At 37.6% G+C, this 23,620-nt stretch overlaps 3 protein-coding genes across 3 annotated transcripts; all 3 read right to left on the reverse strand.

Moving 5' to 3' along the window:
• Nucleotides 1-6,315: 6,315 nt before the first annotated feature.
• LOC111777376 (cytochrome P450 89A2-like) lies at nt 6,316-8,306 on the reverse strand. The gene has a single exon (XM_023656935.1). It carries the CDS (start codon nt 8,212-8,214, stop codon nt 6,658-6,660), a length of 1,557 nt encoding a protein of 518 aa, XP_023512703.1. The 5' UTR covers nt 8,215-8,306; the 3' UTR covers nt 6,316-6,657.
• Nucleotides 8,307-13,770: 5,464 nt separating this feature from the next.
• Nucleotides 13,771-15,077, reverse strand: LOC111777783 (cytochrome P450 89A2-like). Its single transcript, XM_023657497.1, has 2 exons — nt 13,865-15,077; nt 13,771-13,787 (listed from the first exon to the last, which is right to left on the reverse strand). The coding sequence occupies exons 1-2, from the start codon at nt 15,060-15,062 to the stop codon at nt 13,771-13,773; spliced, it is 1,215 nt and encodes a 404-aa protein (XP_023513265.1). The 5' UTR covers nt 15,063-15,077.
• Nucleotides 15,078-16,164: 1,087 nt separating this feature from the next.
• LOC111777375 (cytochrome P450 89A2-like) lies at nt 16,165-17,782 on the reverse strand. The gene has a single exon (XM_023656934.1). It carries the CDS (start codon nt 17,765-17,767, stop codon nt 16,208-16,210), a length of 1,560 nt encoding a protein of 519 aa, XP_023512702.1. The 5' UTR covers nt 17,768-17,782; the 3' UTR covers nt 16,165-16,207.
• Nucleotides 17,783-23,620: the final 5,838 nt, after the last annotated feature.

Raw genomic sequence — 23,620 nt, forward strand, 5'->3', positions numbered from 1 at the left:
TCTACCAGACGGGATATATATATATAGTTCAATTTACTATATATAGCTTTACCAGATTTAACTATCTACTATATATAATTATTTACTATATATAGTTTTACCCGATTTAACCATCTACTATATATAGCTATTTACCATATATAGGTTTACCGGATATAGTCTTACCAAATATAGCTTTACCGGATATAACCGTTGACCAAACTATAAATAAGCATCCGTCTCCATAACCTAACAGTTTTTAAAGTACAATTGTTGTAATCTTAGAGGTTGAACGTGGCACACATCATAGTTTGAAAAGTACAATCGTTGTGACCTTATTTTATTATTATTTTTTAGAGTACAGGTCATATTTAGCTAAAACTAAACAACTTTGTCACTTAAAATTTACTTAAACATAATGATAGTTTCACACTTAAAAAAATAAATTCTATGATCAATCTTGGTACATGATTATACTACGTCTTTTGGCTTTTGATTAAAATAAAGCTCATTTGAAATAAATTTTGTTGAATTGAGTGCTCTCATGGTTAGGAATCATGACTCTCCACAATAGTATGCTATTGTCCACTTTGAGCATAAGCTCTCATGGCTTTGCTTTGAGAAGACACACTCCCAATAATCCTCAACAATCCTCCCCTCAAACAAAGTACACTATAAGCCTCCCCTGATACTTATGAATCTCTCGAATAGCCTCCCCTTAATCGAGGCACGACTCGTTTCTCTAGAGCCATCGAACAAAGTACATCATTTGTTCGACACTTTAGTCACTTTTGACTACACCTTCGAGGCCCACAATTCTTTGTTCGATATTTGAGAATTCTATTGACATGGTTAAGTTTAGGGCATGGCTCTGATACCATGTTAGGAATCACGGCTCTCCACAATGCTATGATATTGTCCACTTTGAGCATAAGCTCTCATGGCTTTGCTTTGGGTTTCCCCAAAAGGCCTCATACCAGTATTCCCCACTTATAACCCCATGATCTTCCACTCAATTAACCAATGTGGAACACACTCCCAATAATCCTCAACACTCATTGGTAGTGGTTTGTTGTTCTTTTTATTTATTGTCATTCTAGAGGTCCATTTGTCCTCCAGTTATCATTGCGAGTGAAGGGCTTTTAGGATCACCTCATGAAAATCTTTGTCCCCTTCCTCTCCGACATCAATGTCATCTTAATCCTTCAATGACCGTTGACCGGGATGACAAGTTTAGCTATGACTAGTTTATTGTATTCATGAGTGTTGCTCTTCACATCATTGCTTTTCCTTGTTCTCTCATACATTTTAGTCAAACTCAAACTCCTCACCACAGAAGTCGGTGAAACAACCATGGTCGTAACCACCATTAGCATCGTCATTGCATGGATTTGTGAGTTTGTAATAAAAAAAAATTCTTAGTCAAAGTCAATTGAGGGGCAATTTTCCCCTAAAGCCACGGTACGAGTCCATGAATGTCCTAGTAAAACACTTGCAAAAGAGGGAAAAAAATGAGAGAGAGAGAGAGTTTTAAAATCTCACTGGACCACCGCCGGAAATCATTTACAACTACGATCTAGTTGCAAGAACTCTTTTCTTGGAACGATAGATAGGTCTGGGAGGTCGGAGTCCTATTTCTTGTTAAGAAAATCACGAATCCATGGGGTAAGATCTTGAGGGTTTTTCCTCAGATCCGAGCCTTTATCTTGCGAATCGAGATCTAATATTTTGATAAGTTTATCTAGGGAGGATGCTCAATAGATTCCATGAAGGAGCTCGGCCAAAATCTTGGACCTAGGGTGAAACTTGGGAGAGTTAGGTGTTGGAGTTAAAATGCAAGAAAAAAATATCAAAATGTAGTCGAGATTGGGATCTTCAACTTTGCTGAAGAAATTGTCTTGATTTGAGTTAAAAATAAAAAGATATAAAAGTGTAAATTTCAAGAAAACCTAATAGGATTCTGTGTTTATGACCCCAAGGAGGAGAGAGAAAATTTCAGCGAGCCACGTGTCAACCGTTGAGAAGAGATTCGCATTCGGCCAGGCAAGGGACACGCGTCGCTCACTGCGTTGAGCAACATGTCAAATGCTGAACGAAGCAACACGTCTCTAGCCGAAGAGAGATGCGACTTCTGCAACACTAATTCGACTCATGGGGTTCGACCCGAACCGACTCGTTACTCAAGACCAAACCCGACTCGACCTGTGGTTGAAAGGAAACTAAATCTAACAGACCCGATCGAATCAACTAGAACCAATCCATCGACTCGTGTCTGCAAAACTCGCCCGCTTATGGTACTCGTGTGTGATAGTTGCGAGTAGGTGCCTCCTTGATGCATGGAAGCGCGTGGCCGGTGCATGAGGGACCTAATTGAAGAAAATCACTATTTTTGGACACTCTATATGTGTGGAAACTTTAAACAAAAGAGCACGAATCAATCATGTAAGTCACCCCATGGAATTTAGAAAATTCGCTTGGATGCATGCATACTAGTATATTTATCTTAGATGGTAAGCTTTTCCATAAAAAGAATTTAGGTAATATGATTATCAAAAGTATGGATGCATAATATGAAAAATTATGAAAATTGTTGAATGATGCAATTATATTTTATGCTTCTGTTACATATATGTTTAATTTATGCTGAAAGGTGGATGAGAATTGTGATCTGGGCTCCGGGTGCTTGATGGATGTTATCGTGTTGAGCATGTGTGTTTATTTTGCATGAATTTTGTATGATGTTTCTAGATAATTATTGTGTGCACACTCAAATAATTCTAATGAACCAGTATCATGTACCAGGGATTTGTGGTTAGGTTGACTAGTTACCTAATTTAAACCTAACATTTCCCTTAGGAGCCTAACCAATCACCATGGTTTACAAACTATCTTAAGAGCGGTTCTTAGACTACAAGATCTATGAACGATGTCAATAGCTTCGTAGGGGAACAAGGGTTTCTAATCAAAATCTGACTAAACCTAGCCATTTTTGCATGGGAAACGAGAGATCCACGTCATGCAAACCATTAGCTAGATGGGATAAGGGAGGGATCACGCCCCCCACCGAGGGTGACTTTATGGACCTGGGAGGCGTCAGCTCACCCCCTAGATAAGATACCATATAGTCTCTGTTGGGATTTATGCCCGAAAGCTTCGTAATTAATTATTTAGTTTCTAACAATAATTTTTATTATTTTATTTGTAATTTAATTGTTATCCATGGTATGAAAATCCAAGGTTTTTAATGTAATCTTGAAAAATATGTAGTTGACATACAAATGATTGTGTTCAAGTAATAACCTAAAGAGTCTATAGTATATGGATAAGGTTGGGTGCCTTATCTTGGTAACACTATTGATACGACCCATTTTGTAATAGTTACAAATGATTTAATCCAAATCGTTCATGTGGAGACATGTAAGTGGGGGTATCCTATACAACGAGTTTGCATAAGACTGGACCAAGAAATATTTAATCTCTCTTTATAAATCTGTTTATTGAGATGATTAATATTTCATATGTCTCCACATGCGACTCGATCTTAATCCTGAGTGAGTTATGAACTTCTGCCTGTGAGTGCTTGTCCTTTAGTTTACATGGGTGAGAACGACTCTGTTAACCGATTCAATATGCCTACCATTTTGGGGGTTTGACCAGATAGGGAGTTAAGAACATAATATCATGAGATGAAATTCACTCATTTCCATATAAAAAAAATAGATGAGTTGTCTCAAGTACTGATTTCTAGACTTAAACAATGAGGTCCCACCCTCTCATTGGCTCAGGAGGGACTTGATTTATGATTGGATCATAAACAAATTGCTCATTAGAGAATAGTGGTACTTAAGGTAAAAGATGTAATTACAGGGGTAAAACAGAATTTTGACCAAACTGTAATTATGAACCACTATTGACTTGCTTGTAATGGTTATATCAATGAACATAACTTGTTCTGTAATGCATAAGAGTGCAACTCTATGTCTACAGTGGAATGACTTATAGTTAATGAATGAAAATTGATTAATTAAAGAGTTTAATTAATTAATTTTGTATCTTTATAAACGGTAGGTACATGAGATCCCTAATGCCAAAAAAGTTCAATATATTTGAAAAAAAATTTGAAAGATTAATTGATATTTAATATATTAGATATATTAAATATAAAGGAGAAAATAAATTTAAGATTTATTATATTAGATATATTAAAAGAAAAATATATTTATTGTATTTGATACCATTAAATATTAAATATTTTGATAAATTAAATAAAAATATATTTAAAATTTGATTATATATTAAGATATGTTATAATATTTAAATATGATTTGTATAAGATATTATATCATAATATATTAAATACACAAATATATTATTTGGCAAAAATTCTCAAAGAGTCCCTATAAATAGGACCTTCGGGTTGAGCCAAACATATACGAATCTTTTCCACATTCTCTAGAGAATCAAATTACATCTACAGAGAATTCTCGAAACTCTCCTTCTCCAATCCGTTTGAAATTTTCTTTTAAGAGGCTCCCACAAGTCCTGACCTTGTGTTCGAGTCATAGCAAAGAAGATCTCGTGGAATGTTGGAGAGCTTTTTCATGATTGGAATACCTTAAAGGAGTATTGCAAGTTAGGGTTTCTACAAAGTAGAGTTCTTACTCTCCTATTTATTACTTTGTTTTAATTATTAATAAAAATCAAAACGGTTCCCAATACTTCCGCCAGATGAAGAGTTCATTCCCTTCGAGTCTGATATGAGCCATACATGAAGTAGCATTTCACAGAGGGTCACTAGTCATTCACAGCTCGTATAAGTAACTCTTAGGGTTTAAAATGAAAGGACTGAGACTAAAATAGCCTCAAGAAGATAAAACTAGAACGAGACGTTTTAAAGCCAAGGAGAAGCCTGTGAAAATTTGTTACCCCTAGAACGCGATGAGAGTTTACAAGTAGGTGGCTTATTGAGTATAACTTTTATATTCATCCCTTTTTTCCTTTTCTTCTCAAGTGTTCACTGACTGTTGGTCGAGGTAGAAGAGTATACAAGAGTTATGCAGTCACAAAGAGAATGGTCCGGTCAATTCATTTTTATTTCTTAGTCGCAGTCCGAATTTCGAAACCTCGACAATTGGGTCGTGATAGATGCACTAATAACAACATCGAAGGCGATGAAGAGCACAAGTATAGCTTTGTTTCCATGGGATCTTACGTATGAGAGTTGAGCCCATAGTTTTCATGAAGGTGGTCATTCAGTTTATAATTATTTAGTTACTTTTTTAGGTCTTTTTTATATAACAAGTATTTATCATAGATATTTCTTCTCTTTTTTATTTTTTATAGGATCAAGGCAAAGGACTCCATCCGATTGGGAATCTGACAAATACCGAATTTCTTATACTAAATTTACAAATCTTTGATGTTAGACGAAGACGACACTCTCCACAATGGTATAATATTGTCCATTTTGAGCATAAGCTCTCATGAGTTTACTTTGGGCTTCCCCAAAAAGCCTCATACCAATAGAGTTAGTATTCCTCACTTATAAACACATGATCATTCCCTAAATCAGCGGAGGTGGGACTTCCATCATCCAATATTTGATTCATGATTCAATTGGTCTTGCGACTCTTCTTTGATTTAGTTCATTCTGGAAGATAATTATGTGGGTGAATGACGGAGTGTGATGGTGGCTATTTTGAGTTCACTTATTTTGAAATTTAATAAACCTATGTGTGTGGTCATGCTAAGTTCCCATTAAAGCTTGAGTATGTCACACCACACAGCTTGAAAAGTACACACTAAACCGTTTGAAAAATATAACTCAATGACACGTGACCTATAACCTTATTTTATTATTGTTTTTTATAGTACATGTCATGCTTAGCTATGCTTAGCTAAGATTGAGTTACTTTGTCACTTAAAATCTATTATTATCACGTGATACATGAGAATGATTTCATACTTACAAATGGGAAGAAATATATTTTAAACTCGAGTGTATTAGGTATTTGGAGATAAGAATAAAGGGTCAAAAGCCCGAAAGAGCACCTTAGCCCAAGCCTATGCACTCGAACCCTAAATTTGCTATGTGCTCGAACCCTAAATTTGCTCGAGCCCTAAATTTTTCTCTATATTTGATTCAAGTATTGGAGTATGTGTATCTGACAAACACAGCAAATGTGAAAAGTAAATCAAAAATTAAATATTAGAAAAGAAAAAAGAATTAATTTTTTTTTAAAGATAAAATTGTAATTAATATGTAGCACTATACTTGGGCCAAGTGGCTTCAGTGTAGCCAAAAGTTGATTTAAAGTAGGGTAGGAGAGGCTAAGATGAAAAAGATTGATCTTTACCTAGTTTGTGCTCGAATCTTCTAAAGATGATGCATACTAGGTAACCGATAGCTTGGTGCTATATCATAAGCACATCGAGGATGACATGTTCCATACTCGATTCTCCAAAAGATGATACACACTACGTAATTGACCGTTTGGTGCTACATCATAAGCACATCGAGAATGACTTGAAGTATACTCGATTCTTCTAAAGATAATACATAGGTAACCGATTATTTGGTGCTACATCATAAGCACATCGAGAAAGACTTGTAGCATATTCAATTCTTCTCAAGATGATATACACTAGAAAACCGAGATGATAGTATTTTATTTTAATTCACCTGGGATGAATGTTGGCTTTGAGAGGCTTATCCATCACCACCGTGAACTCCACCTTCTCCGACAGATCGACGCCGTCGCCCTCCACCGCCTTCCATTCAAACCTCCAAACCAGATTGGCTATGAAATACTCCAAATGAAGAATTGCCAGACTGAATCCTGGGCACATCCTCCTCCCTGCGCCGAACGGCATCATCTTTATCTCCTTGCTCCCTGTTATATCAAACCCCGCCACTTCTTCTTCTTCTTCCCCGCCCTTCATGAACCTCTCCGGCTTGAACGCCATCGGATCTTCCCACACCTCCGGATCCCAACCCATCTCCGCCACCATGAAATTTACACTCCCATTCTTTGGTATCACGTAATTCTCCAACATCGTGTCCTCTTTCACTGCGTGTGGTAACACGAAATGCCCTGGTGGGTGTCTTCTTAATCCTTCTAAAACCACAGCTCTCAGATATGGAAGCTTCCCCAAATCCTCTTCCTTCACCTCCTCCCCTGTTCCATCCCCCATTACTCCTTTCATCTCAGCAACAAGCTTGTGTTGGATTTCTGGGTATTTCACTATATTCGCCATTATCCACTGCAAGGCCGTGGACGTCGTGTCCGTGCCGGCGTTGAGGAATTCCGAGCATATGGTCACAATCTCCTCATCGGTAAGCTTTCTATTGTCCTCCTCGGGAAGCTCCAAATCGAGGAGTGTGTCCACATATGACACCACGAAATCTTCTTCAGTTTCGGCTCTGTTTTCTCTGTTTTCTCTGTTTGCTCTGTTTTGGTTGGCCTTCCTTCTTGCTTCAATCAAAGGGATGATGACTTTCTCCTGATTTCTTCTGATTTCCAAGAACGCCTCCCAGCGCTTACGGAGCAAAATCTTCGTCAATTTCGGCCAGAAATTAAGGACGTTGAAACGGCGAAAGCTCAACAGCATAGCTCTGTGTACGTTTTCAATTTCATGAATCTGGGGTTCCTCAAGCTTATCCCCAAAGCACATCAACACCAACAAACAGAACATAGCGTAATGAAAATGATCGATGACGGTAACGGGAGTTTCAGATTTCGAATGAGAAACAAGTCGATTAAGAAGAATATCCAAAACCCACTTGCGAGCTCGATTATAGGACTTAACCCGAGAAGGATGAAGGATTTGGAAAGTGAGATTGCGACGGAGGAGGCGCCAGAGTGGGCCGTAAGAGGCGGAGCTGATGTTGTGTTGGTTGCTGGAGATGATCTTGCTCATGGGTGGAGCCGGTGGACGGTCGGCGAAGAGAGCACCGTTTTGGAGGAGGGCTTTATGAGCAATAGAGCGGTCGGAGATAAAGATGGTGGGGCGGTTGCCGAGGCGGAGGGTGACGACGGGGCCATATTTGGCGGCGAAACTGCGGAGGAGAGATTCAATTTGGAGAGGCGATCGGCGGAGCCACAGAAAAGTTGTGATGATGGGTATTGAAGGAGGGCCTGGTGGGAGATTGGTGGAGCTTCGGAAATGGGTAAAAATGGAGGTTAGAAGAGAGCAGACGCAGAGGGAGACGATGGCGACGAACCAAATCTCCATTTTTTTTGTGTGTTGGAGATTAAGCGTCCAATTCAATCGGATACCCGTACGCTATATATGTCAGGGTAAGCAGCTTGGAGCCCACGTTTTATTATTATTATTGTTATTGTTATTATTTAAAAATTATTATTTCATCATAATTGTTTTTCAAAAATTAGTTTTTCTTTTTTTTTTTCNCACATCGAGGATGACATGTTCCATACTCGATTCTCCAAAAGATGATACACACTACGTAATTGACCGTTTGGTGCTACATCATAAGCACATCGAGAATGACTTGAAGTATACTCGATTCTTCTAAAGATAATACATAGGTAACCGATTATTTGGTGCTACATCATAAGCACATCGAGAAAGACTTGTAGCATATTCAATTCTTCTCAAGATGATATACACTAGAAAACCGAGATGATAGTATTTTATTTTAATTCACCTGGGATGAATGTTGGCTTTGAGAGGCTTATCCATCACCACCGTGAACTCCACCTTCTCCGACAGATCGACGCCGTCGCCCTCCACCGCCTTCCATNGAACCAAATCTCCATTTTTTTTGTGTGTTGGAGATTAAGCGTCCAATTCAATCGGATACCCGTACGCTATATATGTCAGGGTAAGCAGCTTGGAGCCCACGTTTTATTATTATTATTGTTATTGTTATTATTTAAAAATTATTATTTCATCATAATTGTTTTTCAAAAATTAGTTTTTCTTTTTTTTTTTCTTTTTCTTTGTCTACTTGTTCAATGATTCAAGCCTATGATATGTTCGTTCATCGATAGGATTTTCTCCGTGGCATCTTTAGAACGACTTTTTAACTTTTTGAGTCCTTTAAAATAAGGATGGTTTTGGTTCAAAGTTTCATTAGATACCGATGAATTAAGATACTTGAAAGTATGTTGTTTCGAAAGCCTTATGACAATCTATTTTCATTCTACATCCTCTCAAAATTCCACACTTATTTTTGTGAAGATAGGAGGTGATATGAAAATCAGTATAAGGGGAGTAAGATTCAAATTACTTGTTGATCGAATATCTCAATGAAAAAAACACTTGTTTGAGATTCAAATCACTTTACAAGCAAGATCGATCATGTCGAGCTTGAATGATTCTTGTTGATCAAATATCTCAAGACAATAACACTTGTTTGAGATTCGAATCACTCCACAAGCAAGATTGATCATGTCGAGCTTGAATGATTCTACTTGCAACATAAGCTATATAAAATTGCAAAGAAACTTAGTCATTGGCGAAAGAAAACACACAGACTCGTTTACTATATTTTCCGAGTCTATTTACAAATACAACATACATGACTTTATATAGCCTCGAGATAAAATTATTAAAGGCATTCTAAGAGTTGTAACATTCCTACTTTATGGTCATAATTAACTCGATGTAAATGTAACTTAAAATAAATAAAAAATCTTAAAATACATTCATGAATACACCAAAATTTATAACAATGAAAGTTCATTCTTCTTCAATGTGTCATGAATTGAAATATCTTTTGATAATTTCAACAACATTTTCTCCTTATTTTCTTTGAAATATATTGTATGATTGATGTCTTCGGGAGGTGGGAATTCTGTGCAAGCAATTCTTAGCCGTTTGTTATTCTTTAAAGAAAATAGTTATTATAAAAAAATCAATATAATATTTATTAAAAAAATTTACAATTTTTTTTAACTGATCAATATATTTCATAAGCAAACATATGGCAAATATATATATAATATGTTCTACCTACATCATTTTTTAAAATCTGAATTTTAATATTACCACATAGCCTTTAACGATTAAAAAAAATATAGAAACTAGTTTTTAGTTTAAATATTACAATTAGAGTTTCAAAATTAACTATATATATTAAATGAGGTTGAGACGGGGAATTGGATGGGGGCAGGGATGGGAGAACATAATCCCGTTCCCGACTCCATTTATCTAGCGACAGAAAAAAAAAATGTTTCCAACTTGTTAAAATATCATCATTAGTTTAATAAGGTCAAGCCCAGTAATCGTATAAGCCCATTAATTTACGTATTTACCAAAATGATTTAGATACTTAGTAATGAAGATACCTAATCATTTTAGGAAATGGTATCGACTTCTATGTTTTGTCTTTAAATGATAGTCTAGATTCTTCACCAAGTGTCTGACACTCTAACTATCTCTATAAAGAATCTTTTCATACTGCTTCTTGCCCAATTCTTCCAGATAGTCAGTCATCCATATCGTCTCCTTTTCAACTTCAGCTATTGCCACGTACTCAGCTCCAGTACAACGCATTTTTGAAGCCTAGACATCCCATCATCCACGGCTTGCTCCCACTTGGTTGTATCCTCCAACTGTAGGGCCTCATCAAAGGGCTCTGGTGCCCTTTTATCAGCAACAGATAGTGTAATGAAGGTACATACATATCTGGTACTTTGATAGTACTGGTTGATCTTCTCAGCACCGGTTTAGGTGTCACTTGCTTTACCGCTGGTTCCTCTGCAACAGTTTCAGGAGTTTCTTGAGTATCTGCTACAACATCACTAGGTGATTTTTTTCGCAACTCAACCTCAACTCCCACTTGCTTCGTTGTCTTGGAAACCTTCTCCACATCTGGTTTCTCAGCAGTAGTCTCAAGAGTTTTATGAGTATCTGCTACAATATCACTAGGTGAGTTTCCCCGCAACTCAAGCTCAACTCCCATTTCCAACCGCACTTTCTTCAATTCTCTGGCAGTCCTTGTGAAACTAACTTGTTTCTGCTTGCTCATAACGTAGTTCTCACAACGACCCACATTAAGAGATTTCAGACCTTCTAAAACTCGTTTTGCAGCCAGCATCTTCATTCCTTTCACACTCAGATGTCCAAGTCTATTGTGCCATAGACTTGAATTTGAAGCACTCTCAATAATAGCAGCCATGTTCATACACCCTGCAGTGGTGTATAAAGTTCCAGATTTTATGCCACGTGCTACCACCATAGCACCCTTCGTAATCTTCCACAAACTTTTCCCTAACTCTGTTGCATAACCTGTGTTGTCTAATTGACCAATAGAGAACAGTTTCTTCTTGAGACTAGGAATATATCTGACATCCTTTAATGTCCACTGAAATGTCCACTGATTTCCTATGGAGTTTTTATGCAGACATCCCCTTTTCCTTTAATCTCCAAATCTTTGTTATCGGCAAGATACACCTTCTCAAAATTTCTAGACTTGAAATTTTAGAGCAACTCTTTATTTTGAGACGAATGAAAAGATGCACCTGAATCCAAAATCCAGAATTCAATCGAATTGTCCACGCTGAGGATTAGAGCATCCCCAATGTCTTCTGCTGAATTTATAGAATCATCATCATCTCCAGATTTGTGATTCTGCTTGCTCTTTGGTCTTGTACAATCTGTCCTAAAGTGACCTTTTTCTCCACAATTCCAACACGTTACGTTTGGTCTATTTGAAGATTTTTCTCGGTTCTTTGATTTTGATCGCCTTTTGTTTGGGCCCTTCGGTTTACTTCTTCCCCGTTGGTCAACACTGAGAGCACTACCAGATGAATTTCCAATTTCTCGTTTGCGAATACTTTCGCTGAGAACTACATCTCGAATTTCATCAAACTTTAGTTTATCATATCCTCGGGAACTGTTGATTACAACAACAACAGTATCTCACGGCTCGAGAAAAGATGACATCAAAATCAATGCTTTCATTTCATCCTCGAAATTAATTTCCACCGAATTTAGTTGACTTACGATCATATTAAATTCATTTATATGATCAACAACACATCCACCTTCAGACATCTGTAGATTGAACAATCTTCGCATCAAATACACATTGTTTATAACCGACAGTTTTTTGTACATATTCGACAGTGCCTTCAACAGATCTAACGTTGTCTTCTCCTTGATGATGTTGAACGTCACGTTTTTGGATAGCGTAAATCGGATCAGCCCTAAGGCTTGTCGATCCTTGAGTTTCCACTGCTCCGTAGTCATGGTATTCGACACACCCCCAACAAGGGTTCGTGAAAACCTTTCTGATACAGATAATCTTCAATCTGCATTTTCCAGAAACCGAAATCGGATCCATCGAACTTCTCAATTCTAATCTTTAAGCTTTCCATCTTCACAGATCGTGGTGAATTTCGTCTTGCTCTAATACCATTTGTTAGGATCGCACAACAACGCACACACTCGATCTAGATGAACACAAAGAACAAGATAGAGGGAATGCAAGGAGAGTATTAGCTAAAGGATTTGTGTTGATGACTATAGATATGTACAGTAAGAGAGAATACAGAAAATAAATTTTGAAAGCTCTACAACTTTACCATATATATATATATGGTTCAGCTTACTATATATAACTTTAACATATATAATCATCTACTATATATAACTTTTTACTTTATAGGTAAAACTTTTTACCATATATAACTTCTTACTCTATTAATTTGCTAGGTTTATTATGTATACCTACTATATATAACTATCTACCATATATAGTTTTTACTTTATATGTCATTTACCATTTCTACCATATATAGCTTTTTACTTTATATGTCATTTACCATATATAGCTTTATCACGTCTAACCGTTCACGAGGAGGTAAATAACCTATTATATATAACTATCTATCATATATATATATATAGCCTTTTACTTTATATATTTACCGTTTAATAAGGTACTATCTATAACTATCTACCATATATAGCTCCTACTATATATAACTATCTACCATATATAGCTTTTTACTTTATATCATTTACCATGTAGAGGTATATTACTTATAACCGTTCTTATAAATAACTAGCATGCTCCATAACCTAAAAATCATTTCATAATAGTTTGCATATACGGTGTCGACATGTGCAAAGCCATAGGCACGTGTCATCATACAACACACAATTATAATCAAACCGACGATAGGGCCACTTACTTGGTTGGCCTTTGCCAGCCTTTTCCCTAAGTTCGAGTACGTTCGCATCCTGTTACTCAAAATTGCTATAAATATCGTCAGTTGTCATTTCCTATTAGAAAGTCTATCCCGTTTCCTTAATAACTCAAATTCTTTAACTCCATTTAACTTAAATCGAGAAATTTAACCTTACGCTGACATTAATTGCCTTAAACAAGGTCAACTTCAGCTTCGAGATGGTCAATGCGGTGGAAAATGGTTTATTTTTCCTTTACCGAGCTGAGGGACTGAGTTTTAAGCTACGGAATCAAGCCGAGCCGAGCCACGGACTTCATCTTCCTCACCCTTCTTCTCACGATTTTTCCTTTCATTTTTCTCTCTCCTCTCGACGATGTTCGTTTCTGCTCTTCATTGTGTCTCTATATAGATCTGGATTCGTTCTCTTCCCTATGACTTGTTCTCTTGTTTCCATGGCGTTTGACGCGTTCGAAGACCTGTAGAACCAAATCCGATGTTACCTTCCTTTTTATCCCTTAACATCACTCTCCATCGGCGAATAAGGAACTTCAATGAGTACTATGAGTGTAAGCATCTTACCTTGAGTGCGCTCGGAGTCACTAGCGTCTCGTGCTTCTCTCGTCGTGTGTTAAATATGTTTCTTCCCTTTTGCCAAAAAATTTAGACTCTCTCTCTTTCTCGTTCTCTCTCTCTCTCTCTCTCGTTCCTTCTCTTTTCCTTGCATGTGGGCTTCTGAAACATCGTGTCCTCTTTCACTGCGTGTGGTAACACGAAATGCCCTGGTGGGTGTCTTCTTAATCCTTCTAAAACCACAGCTCTCAGATATGGAAGCTTCCCCAAATCCTCTTCCTTCACCTCCTCCCCTGTTCCATCCCCCATTACTCCTTTCATCTCAGCAACAAGCTTGTGTTGGATTTCTGGGTATTTCACTATATTCGCCATTATCCACTGCAAGGCCGTGGACGTCGTGTCCGTGCCGGCGTTGAGGAATTCCGAGCATATGGTCACAATCTCCTCATCGGTAAGCTTTCTATTGTCCTCCTCGGGAAGCTCCAAATCGAGGAGTGTGTCCACATATGACACCACGAAATCTTCTTCAGTTTCGGCTCTGTTTTCTCTGTTTTCTCTGTTTGCTCTGTTTTGGTTGGCCTTCCTTCTTGCTTCAATCAAAGGGATGATGACTTTCTCCTGATTTCTTCTGATTTCCAAGAACGCCTCCCAGCGCTTACGGAGCAAAATCTTCGTCAATTTCGGCCAGAAATTAAGGACGTTGAAACGGCGAAAGCTCAACAGCATAGCTCTGTGTACGTTTTCAATTTCATGAATCTGGGGTTCCTCAAGCTTATCCCCAAAGCACATCAACACCAACAAACAGAACATAGCGTAATGAAAATGATCGATGACGGTAACGGGAGTTTCAGATTTCGAATGAGAAACAAGTCGATTAAGAAGAATATCCAAAACCCACTTGCGAGCTCGATTATAGGACTTAACCCGAGAAGGATGAAGGATTTGGAAAGTGAGATTGCGACGGAGGAGGCGCCAGAGTGGGCCGTAAGAGGCGGAGCTGATGTTGTGTTGGTTGCTGGAGATGATCTTGCTCATGGGTGGAGCCCGTGGACGGTCGGCGAAGAGAGCACCGTTTTGGAGGAGGGCTTTATGAGCAATAGAACGGTCGGAGATAAAGATGGTGGGGCGGTTGGCGATGCGGAGGGTGACGACGGGGCCATATTTGGCGGCGAAACTGCGGAGGAAAGATTCAAGTTGGAGAGGCGATCGGCGGAGCCAGAGGAAAGTTGTGATGATGGGTATTGAAGGAGGGCCTGGTGGGAGATTGGTGGAGCTTCGAAAATGGGTAAAAATGGAGGTTAGAAGAGAGCAGACGCAGAGGGAGACGATGGCGACATACCAAATCTCCATTTTTGTTGGGTGTTGGAGATTGAGCGTCCAATTCAATCAGAAACCCATACACTATATATGTCAGGGTAAGCAGCCTGGAGCCCTTATTTGAAAATTAATATTTCATCATAATTGTTGTTCAAAAATTGATTTGTTTTCGCAAAGATTCAAACCTGTCATATGTTCCATGATCATTATGTTTCATGTCATATCGGTGGCATCTTTAGAACGACTCTTTAACTTTTCNCTGGAGTGGGGCAGGAGGTCGTTTGGCTCGTCTTGGCGCAACGTGAGGGTTTGGAAGGGCGTGTCTGAGAGGTGGGAACAAGAATTACATCGCTCGCCGGAATTCTCGTGAGTCTTCGGCTGCCACACACTTTTTTTTTTTTTTATTGTGGCCGTTATACATCCTAAATGTTTTTGCCTAACCCTCACAAGCTCTTGCATAATCACCCTTAAGGTCATGTCCTACGTAAGGTTCCAAAACCTTTGGAGTGCTTCACGCTCTTGAAAACATCTTAGAATTCTTATAATGTTATTCAAGTCATTTCCATCCATGAATAAATCCGTAACAAATTCAAATGGTATCAGATCCGAGTAAGATGTGGTTCAAGGATGAACCAAAGTTAAAGTTTGTGGGCATGTGATACCCAAGTAAATGAGAGGTACATGAATGAACCGATGCCATATCCAAATGATAACAATCATGAGGATAGGATGACTAAGAAAGATTTAAAGGAAATAAATGTTACTACCTATATCTATCAACAAGGTGCAACTACTTTTTTGTTGACTCAATCATATAAACTTTATAACTGAGGGTGACCTCTTAAGTTTTTGAATAAATGAGGGTACATGAATGAACCGAGATCATATGCATTTTCCTTTCGAGTTGCTCAATCAGAGTAACTTTAAAGTTAAGTATGTTTTGCTTTTAACAATTATATGACCGGTGACTTCTTACCAATTTTCCTACTAAGCATGTGAGAAATGACAATACACGTTGAAATGACTTATGTCATCAGTAAACATACTCTTCACACTTAGAAGTGATGAGGAGTAGCAACTTGCTAAATCCCTACTTCCTCATATTTGTCACAAACTAATTTAGAACATAAAATAAAACACATTTTCCCTGTGATTTCATAAGATAAACAAACCTCAATTTAAGACCTGGGGATTATGTTGGCTTTCAGAGGCTTCTCCATCACCACCGTGAACTCCAACTTCTCCGACAGATCGACGCCGTCGCCCTCCACCGCCTTCCATTCAAACCTCCAAACCAGATTGGCTATGAAATACTCCAAATGAAGAATTGCCAGACTGAATCCTGGGCACATCCTCCTCCCTGCGCCGAACGGCATCATCTTTATCTCCTTGCTCCCTGTTATATCAAACCCCGCCACTTCTTCTTCTTCTTCCCCGCCCTTCATGAACCTCTCCGGCTTGAACGCCATCGGATCTTCCCACACCTCCGGATCCCAACCCATCTCCGCCACCATGAAATTTACACTCCCATTCTTTGGTATCACGTAATTCTCCAACATCGTGTCCTCTTTCACTGCGTGTGGTAACACGAAATGCCCTGGTGGGTGTCTTCTTAATCCTTCTAAAACCACAGCTCTCAGATATGGAAGCTTCCCCAAATCCTCTTCCTTCACCTCCTCCCCTGTTCCATCCCCCATTACTCCTTTCATCTCAGCAACAAGCTTGTGTTGGATTTCTGGGTATTTCACTATATTCGCCATTATCCACTGCAAGGCCGTGGACGTCGTGTCCGTGCCGGCGTTGAGGAATTCCGAGCATATGGTCACAATCTCCTCATCGGTAAGCTTTCTATTGTCCTCCTCGGGAAGCTCCAAATCGAGGAGTGTGTCCACATATGACACCACGAAATCTTCTTCAGTTTCGGCTCTGTTTTCTCTGTTTTCTCTGTTTGCTCTGTTTTGGTTGGCCTTCCTTCTTGCTTCAATCAAAGGGATGATGACTTTCTCCTGATTTCTTCTGATTTCCAAGAACGCCTCCCAGCGCTTACGGAGCAAAATCTTCGTCAATTTCGGCCAGAAATTAAGGACGTTGAAACGGCGAAAGCTCAACAGCATAGCTCTGTGTACGTTTTCAATTTCATGAATCTGGGGTTCCTCAAGCTTATCCCCAAAGCACATCAACACCAACAAACAGAACATAGCGTAATGAAAATGATCGATGACGGTAACGGGAGTTTCAGATTTCGAATGAGAAACAAGTCGATTAAGAAGAATATCCAAAACCCACTTGCGAGCTCGATTATAGGACTTAACCCGAGAAGGATGAAGGATTTGGAAAGTGAGATTGCGACGGAGGAGGCGCCAGAGTGGGCCGTAAGAGGCGGAGCTGATGTTGTGTTGGTTGCTGGAGATGATCTTGCTCATGGGTGGAGCCCGTGGACGGTCGGCGAAGAGAGCACCGTTTTGGAGGAGGGCTTTATGAGCAATAGAACGGTCGGAGATAAAGATGGTGGGGCGGTTGGCGATGCGGAGGGTGACGACGGGGCCATATTTGGCGGCGAAACTGCGGAGGAAAGATTCAAGTTGGAGAGGCGATCGGCGGAGCCAGAGGAAAGTTGTGATGATGGGTATTGAAGGAGGGCCTGGTGGGAGATTGGTGGAGCTTCGAAAATGGGTAAAAATGGAGGTTAGAAGAGAGCAGACGCAGAGGGAGACGATGGCGACATACCAAATCTCCATTTTTGTTGGGTGTTGGAGATTGAGCGTCCAATTCAATCAGAAACCCATACACTATATATGTCAGGGTAAGCAGCCTGGAGCCCTTATTTGAAAATTAATATTTCATCATAATTGTTGTTCAAAAATTGATTTGTTTTCGCAAAGATTCAAACCTGTCATATGTTCCATGATCATTATGTTTCATGTCATATCGGTGGCATCTTTAGAACGACTCTTTAACTTTTCGAGTCATTTAAGATTAGAGTTTAGGTTAAATATTACGATTAGAGTTTCAAAATTAAATATATATATATATATATATATATATTAAACAGGGTTAGACGAGGAATTGGACGGGGGCAGGGATAGGAGAATATAATCCCGTCCCTGACTCCATTTATCTAGCGACAAAAAAAATGTTTCCGACTTGTTAAAATATCATCATTAGTCCAATAAGGTCAAGTCTAGTAATCGTATGAGTCCATTATTTATACATTTTAGAAAAATGATTTAGGTATGGAATAAAAATACCTACATATTTACCAAAATGATTTAGATACTTTAGTAATAAAGATACCTAATCATTTTAGGAAAATTATTTAGGTATTTTTTGTATAAAGGGTTACATATGTTAGGAATAAATTGTCTACCATCGGCTATAAATACCAATGTTTTCATCCCAAAAGGAATACAAGGCATAGAATGCAATAGTTTTGCAGGATATATTGTAATATGTTTCTCGATTGGTATTAATACAAAGTGCCAGTGTCACCCGCAAAGACTTGTGTTCAATAATCTGTTATTAGAGCTAGGTTAGTGTATGAAATTTTTAGTATGCCCTATGGTTGCCGCTCCCGTTTGATCTTTGACATTAGAAACGATTTCTTGAAATTATTAGTGGGTGAGTTTCTTTGTCTATGTGAGTGAGTAGTTTGTGATATGCAAGGCCTCTGTCGAGAAGGCTTGTTTGGTAATTGTAATAGTAAAATAATAATAATAATAATAATAATAATAAATAAACAAATAAAAATAATTATAAAAAAATATATACATCAAAATAATAATAATAATAATTCATAAATAAATAATAAAAATGATTATTAAAAATCAAAATAAAAATAAAATTTACTCACTTCACTCCACTAACCTCTCATTCCAAACGTATCCTCTTTCCTTAACCCCACAGTATCAGTTTGTCCAAAAATAAAAAGAAAAAATGTCAGATTGTCAGATTTGAGAAAGAGTAAAATGGCAGATTTTCCAGATTTTCTTTTTCCTTTATAGTTATGGTGAGAAGAAATTAATTTAGGATATCTTCTTCCATATTTTACTAATAATCAGATCTCATGTTCAATTAATTAGATTTTTTTGTTAGTATCGGTAAGTTATAAAAAATAAGGTTAAAATCAGTAAAATTTTAATGGACAAATCTATAAATCTGTACCAAACAATGGATTAAAATTAACCAATAATATCTGTTTGATTAAAATTGTCCAATAATATCTGTTTAGATAATGAAAATAATCTATTAAAATTGGCCTATAATATCTATTTGATTAAAATTGACAAATATTATCTGTTTAGATAATGAAAATAAATCTACCGTAAGAGATCTTATTTACATCATTGAAAATGTTTACAGAATTGAAAATCTATTTAAAGAATGAAAATAATTATAAAGAGAGAGGAGGGAAGATTGAAAATAACTATCGACATTATTATATTTGATGTTGACACGTGCCCCGTGGTTCTGCACGTGTCATATAGTGATGTGTGAATTGTCTGTGGATCGATATGGTTCTTATATGTTATAATATGTGAATTGTATAATAATAATTACAGTACAATGTGTTGAAGTACATGTTTGAGATAGGATATAAGAAAGATGCACAAAATGAAATGTAACGATAGGAGTAAAATACGTTCATGAAACGTTAAGGTTAGGTTACATACAGGAGTGATATGGATAAGAGAGATTGATGGAAGAATACGGTTAGGTTACGGGTAGAAAGGTCGGTTTGTGATAGATTGATAGAACGATAGCGTTAGGATTGATAGGACGATAGCGTTAGGATACGTTCTTGTGATGATATGACTAAGGTACGTTCACGTAATGATATGTCTGTGATAGGTATAAGAACGTTAAGACTATGATAAATTAGAAAACGATATGACTACGAAGTGTTTACGTTATGACTTGTTTATGATATGATACATTGTGATGCAATATGTCATGTGTTGAAGTTAATATAACACATGCTGGAAGCAATTTGGATCTTAGGCACTCTTAGAACATCAATTATAGTAAATAACTAGCATGTTCATAAGTATTAAAATTCAAGGTGTTTGAGTACTAACCTTTTGTAGTTCAAATTTATTTTTTCTCATGAACGGATTTCAAACCATCACTAGCGTCTTCTCCACTATTCTCCGGCCTTAGAACGGGATTGTGGAATCCAGTGACTGACTAAACTTGGAAGGGATTTAGTATATATGAAGAGAGAGTTTGTGAGAGTTTTTCTCAACGTTTTTCCAAGGGAGACCTTCCATTCCATGTACCTTGATCACTCTATTTATAGAGTTATGTTTGTATGTTCATCCAAATTTGAGATCACCACATTTTGACACTCAAATGTTTGGGATTATGTGGCAAGCATGCAACTGCAACTTTGAGTTAACCAAATTTTGACACTCAAAATTCCACTCAAATTTGTGGGGTTTATTTGGCAAGCATACCAGTTTGGTTAAACCAAATTTTGATACCTCAAAATTCCACTAACTCAAACATGGATTTTTCCATTCAACATTTTGACTTTCTTCATTTTAATTCAACAATCAATTTGAATAATTAATTTTAAATTAAAGTAATATTAAATTATTAATTAAACCATTTGATTAGTATTTAACATTAAATAAAATGTCAATCCCAATAAATTTCGGCACATATTGATTATGAATCCCTAATCATAATTAAAATATTTAAATTTTATTTAAATGTCTCCAATTCTCTCCTTTTGTTTAATTCATTATTAAAACAAAAATGCAGTTAAATATATCGTATATATGTAGCACATATTCCCTAATTTGAATTCGAACACTTCGAACTCACTCGTCACACTGTTCTATGGTTTAGTCCGATATGAGCTAGCAGAGGGACCTAATGGGCCTACAGATCATGGGATCCAACAATCCGAGATTAACCGGCTAAACTCATTAACCTTGTAANTCAAACATGGATTTTTCCATTCAACATTTTGACTTTCTTCATTTTAATTCAACAATCAATTTGAATAATTAATTTTAAATTAAAGTAATATTAAATTATTAATTAAACCATTTGATTAGTATTTAACATTAAATAAAATGTCAATCCCAATAAATTTCGGCACATATTGATTATGAATCCCTAATCATAATTAAAATATTTAAATTTTATTTAAATGTCTCCAATTCTCTCCTTTTGTTTAATTCATTATTAAAACAAAAATGCAGTTAAATATATCGTATATATGTAGCACATATTCCCTAATTTGAATTCGAACACTTCGAACTCACTCGTCACACTGTTCTATGGTTTAGTCCGATATGAGCTAGCAGAGGGACCTAATGGGCCTACAGATCATGGGATCCAACAATCCGAGATTAACCGGCTAAACTCATTAACCTTGTAAACCAACATTCGTTAACTACTAGAACACTCCACTCTAGCTTAGTAGTTGCACTCCCCTCACTATAGATATATTTTTGTCCATTTGATATAACCACGATTAGTAAGTCGATCCTTCACAAGTTTTTCGTAACTAGAGCTGGGTCAATTTACAGTTTTACCCGTAAAGTTACTTCTTGTTCCTTAAGTCTCACTAATCCTCTAATGAACAATTGGTTTGTGGTCCAACCACCAAACCGAATCCCTTTCTGGCCAATGAGAGGGTGGGGCCCCTTGTTCAAGACTTGGAGTCCGTATTAAGGGAACAACCTCTCTACTATCCCTAAAAGCGGGTAGGAGTGAATTCCATCTTACACCCTATGTCCCCAGCTATTCACCTAGTCTTACCCCTAAAATGGGAGGCTTATTGAGTCGGGGAACTCGGGCCACTCTCACCCATGCAAATCTAAGGATAATTCTCAATAAACAGGAGTTCATAGTTAGCTCAGGATTAAGATCGAGTTACCTATGTCATCGAATGAAAAAATCCGTCTCAATAGTAAACGGCATTATAAAGTGAGAGTGATTTTTTTCATGGTCCTATCTTATGCAATACTCATTGCATAGGACGCCCCCACTCACATGTCTCCGGATTAAGAGGGAGAGAGAAGGCGTTTAAGAAGAATATCCAAAACCCATTTGCGAGCAGGAGCGTAGGATCTGACACGGGATGGATGGAGGATTTGGGAAGTGAGATTGCGGCGGAAGAGGCGCCAGAGTGGGCCGTAAGGGGCGGAGTTGATGCTGTGCTGGTTGCTGGAGAGGATTTTGACCAAAGGAGGAACTGGAGGGCGGTCGGCGAAGAGAGCGCCGTGTTGGAGGAGGGCGTTGTGGGCAATGGTGCGGTCGGCTATGAAGATGGAGATGCGAGAGCCAATGCGGAGGGTGACGATGGGGCCGTATTTGGCGACGGCGGTGCGGAGGTAAGACTCCATTTGGAGAGGGGATGTGTGGAGCCATAGGAAAGTGGAGATGATGGGGATTGAAGGAGGGCCTGGTGGAAGCTTGGTGGAGCTCCGGAAATGGCTAAAAATGGAGCTTAGAAGATAGCTGATGCAGAGGGAGATGAGGATGATGAACCACATCGCCATTTTTGTGTACTTGAGATTGATTGTTGAATCCAGCTTTGAAAGCTTATCCATTCATTATATTCCCTTTATATTAATAAAAGAATTGAAGAAATTTTATTATTAAAATTTGAAGAAATATTATTATTAAAATTTCAAGAAATATTATTATTAATATTTTGTTTAAAAAATATTTTTGAATTTCCAAAAAAAAAAAAAATTAAATACCCTTCTAACTTTGAAAAACATTCAAAAATATTCCTAAGCGTTCAAAAATTGCAAAGGTCTCCTAAATTGCGGTGCCATAATCACCGGTATAAGTGAGCCTTGCCTTTAAATAAAAAAATAAGAGTAGCACGTGGCTTGAGTATTTTAAGAAATACTCAGTAAGCGACTCTTCTATCAGGGTTAAATTCAAGAACATACAAATCGTGAGTGGAATGCATCATATCAGTCTATTTTTCTACGACGGCTATCCTCGCAATTGGATGTGTACGTATACATGGTCCACACGTGCGAGTATGGACCCACCAGTCGGTTCACACACCTCCTAGGTCCCTTTCTGGTAGGGTGAGCATTCTCTAGTAACTGTTGATGTCGGACACCCGCTAGGAATAGCGACCGTCATGACAGCATTATAGTAAACATAATTATTGTTTCTTTCCATCGTAGCATACGTGTCCATACTATTGTAAAAGGAGAAGGGGTATCCTTCGATGTATGAACACACAATAATGCATGAGGTTCCAACATTTTTCCTTTTTCATTACCATGTATTACAACCCCGCTAGCGTCTTTTTTCATATCATAATAATTTTATAAGAGCTTTCCATGAGTATACCAGGGTTGTACATTATGGCAATTTTTCATTTGCATGTCAATCATATCACATATCATTCATGTTGCACATATATCGTATCCTAACATTTTGATGCCTTCGAACATAACAATTCATATCATGCACATATCATATATCATAACAGTCACATAACATAACCCGAGCATGCCTTTAACATATCATATTATAAACGTATCAATTCATCCTATACAATTCAATATTCACGTATCATATCACATACATATCATTTTATAATAGTTTGC

The sequence above is a fragment of the Cucurbita pepo genome, chromosome LG16 (genome assembly GCF_002806865.2).
Source record: "Cucurbita pepo subsp. pepo cultivar mu-cu-16 chromosome LG16, ASM280686v2, whole genome shotgun sequence".
Lineage (NCBI taxonomy): Eukaryota > Viridiplantae > Streptophyta > Magnoliopsida > Cucurbitales > Cucurbitaceae > Cucurbita > Cucurbita pepo.

Coding starts and splice junctions, on each gene's coding strand:
- LOC111777375 (XM_023656934.1), bottom strand. CDS start 17,767: ATGGAGATTTGGTATGTCGCCATCGTCTCCCTCTGCGTCTGCTCTCTT.
- LOC111777376 (XM_023656935.1), bottom strand. CDS start 8,214: ATGGAGATTTGGTTCGTCGCCATCGTCTCCCTCTGCGTCTGCTCTCTT.
- LOC111777783 (XM_023657497.1), bottom strand. CDS start 15,062: ATGGAGATTTGGTATGTCGCCATCGTCTCCCTCTGCGTCTGCTCTCTT.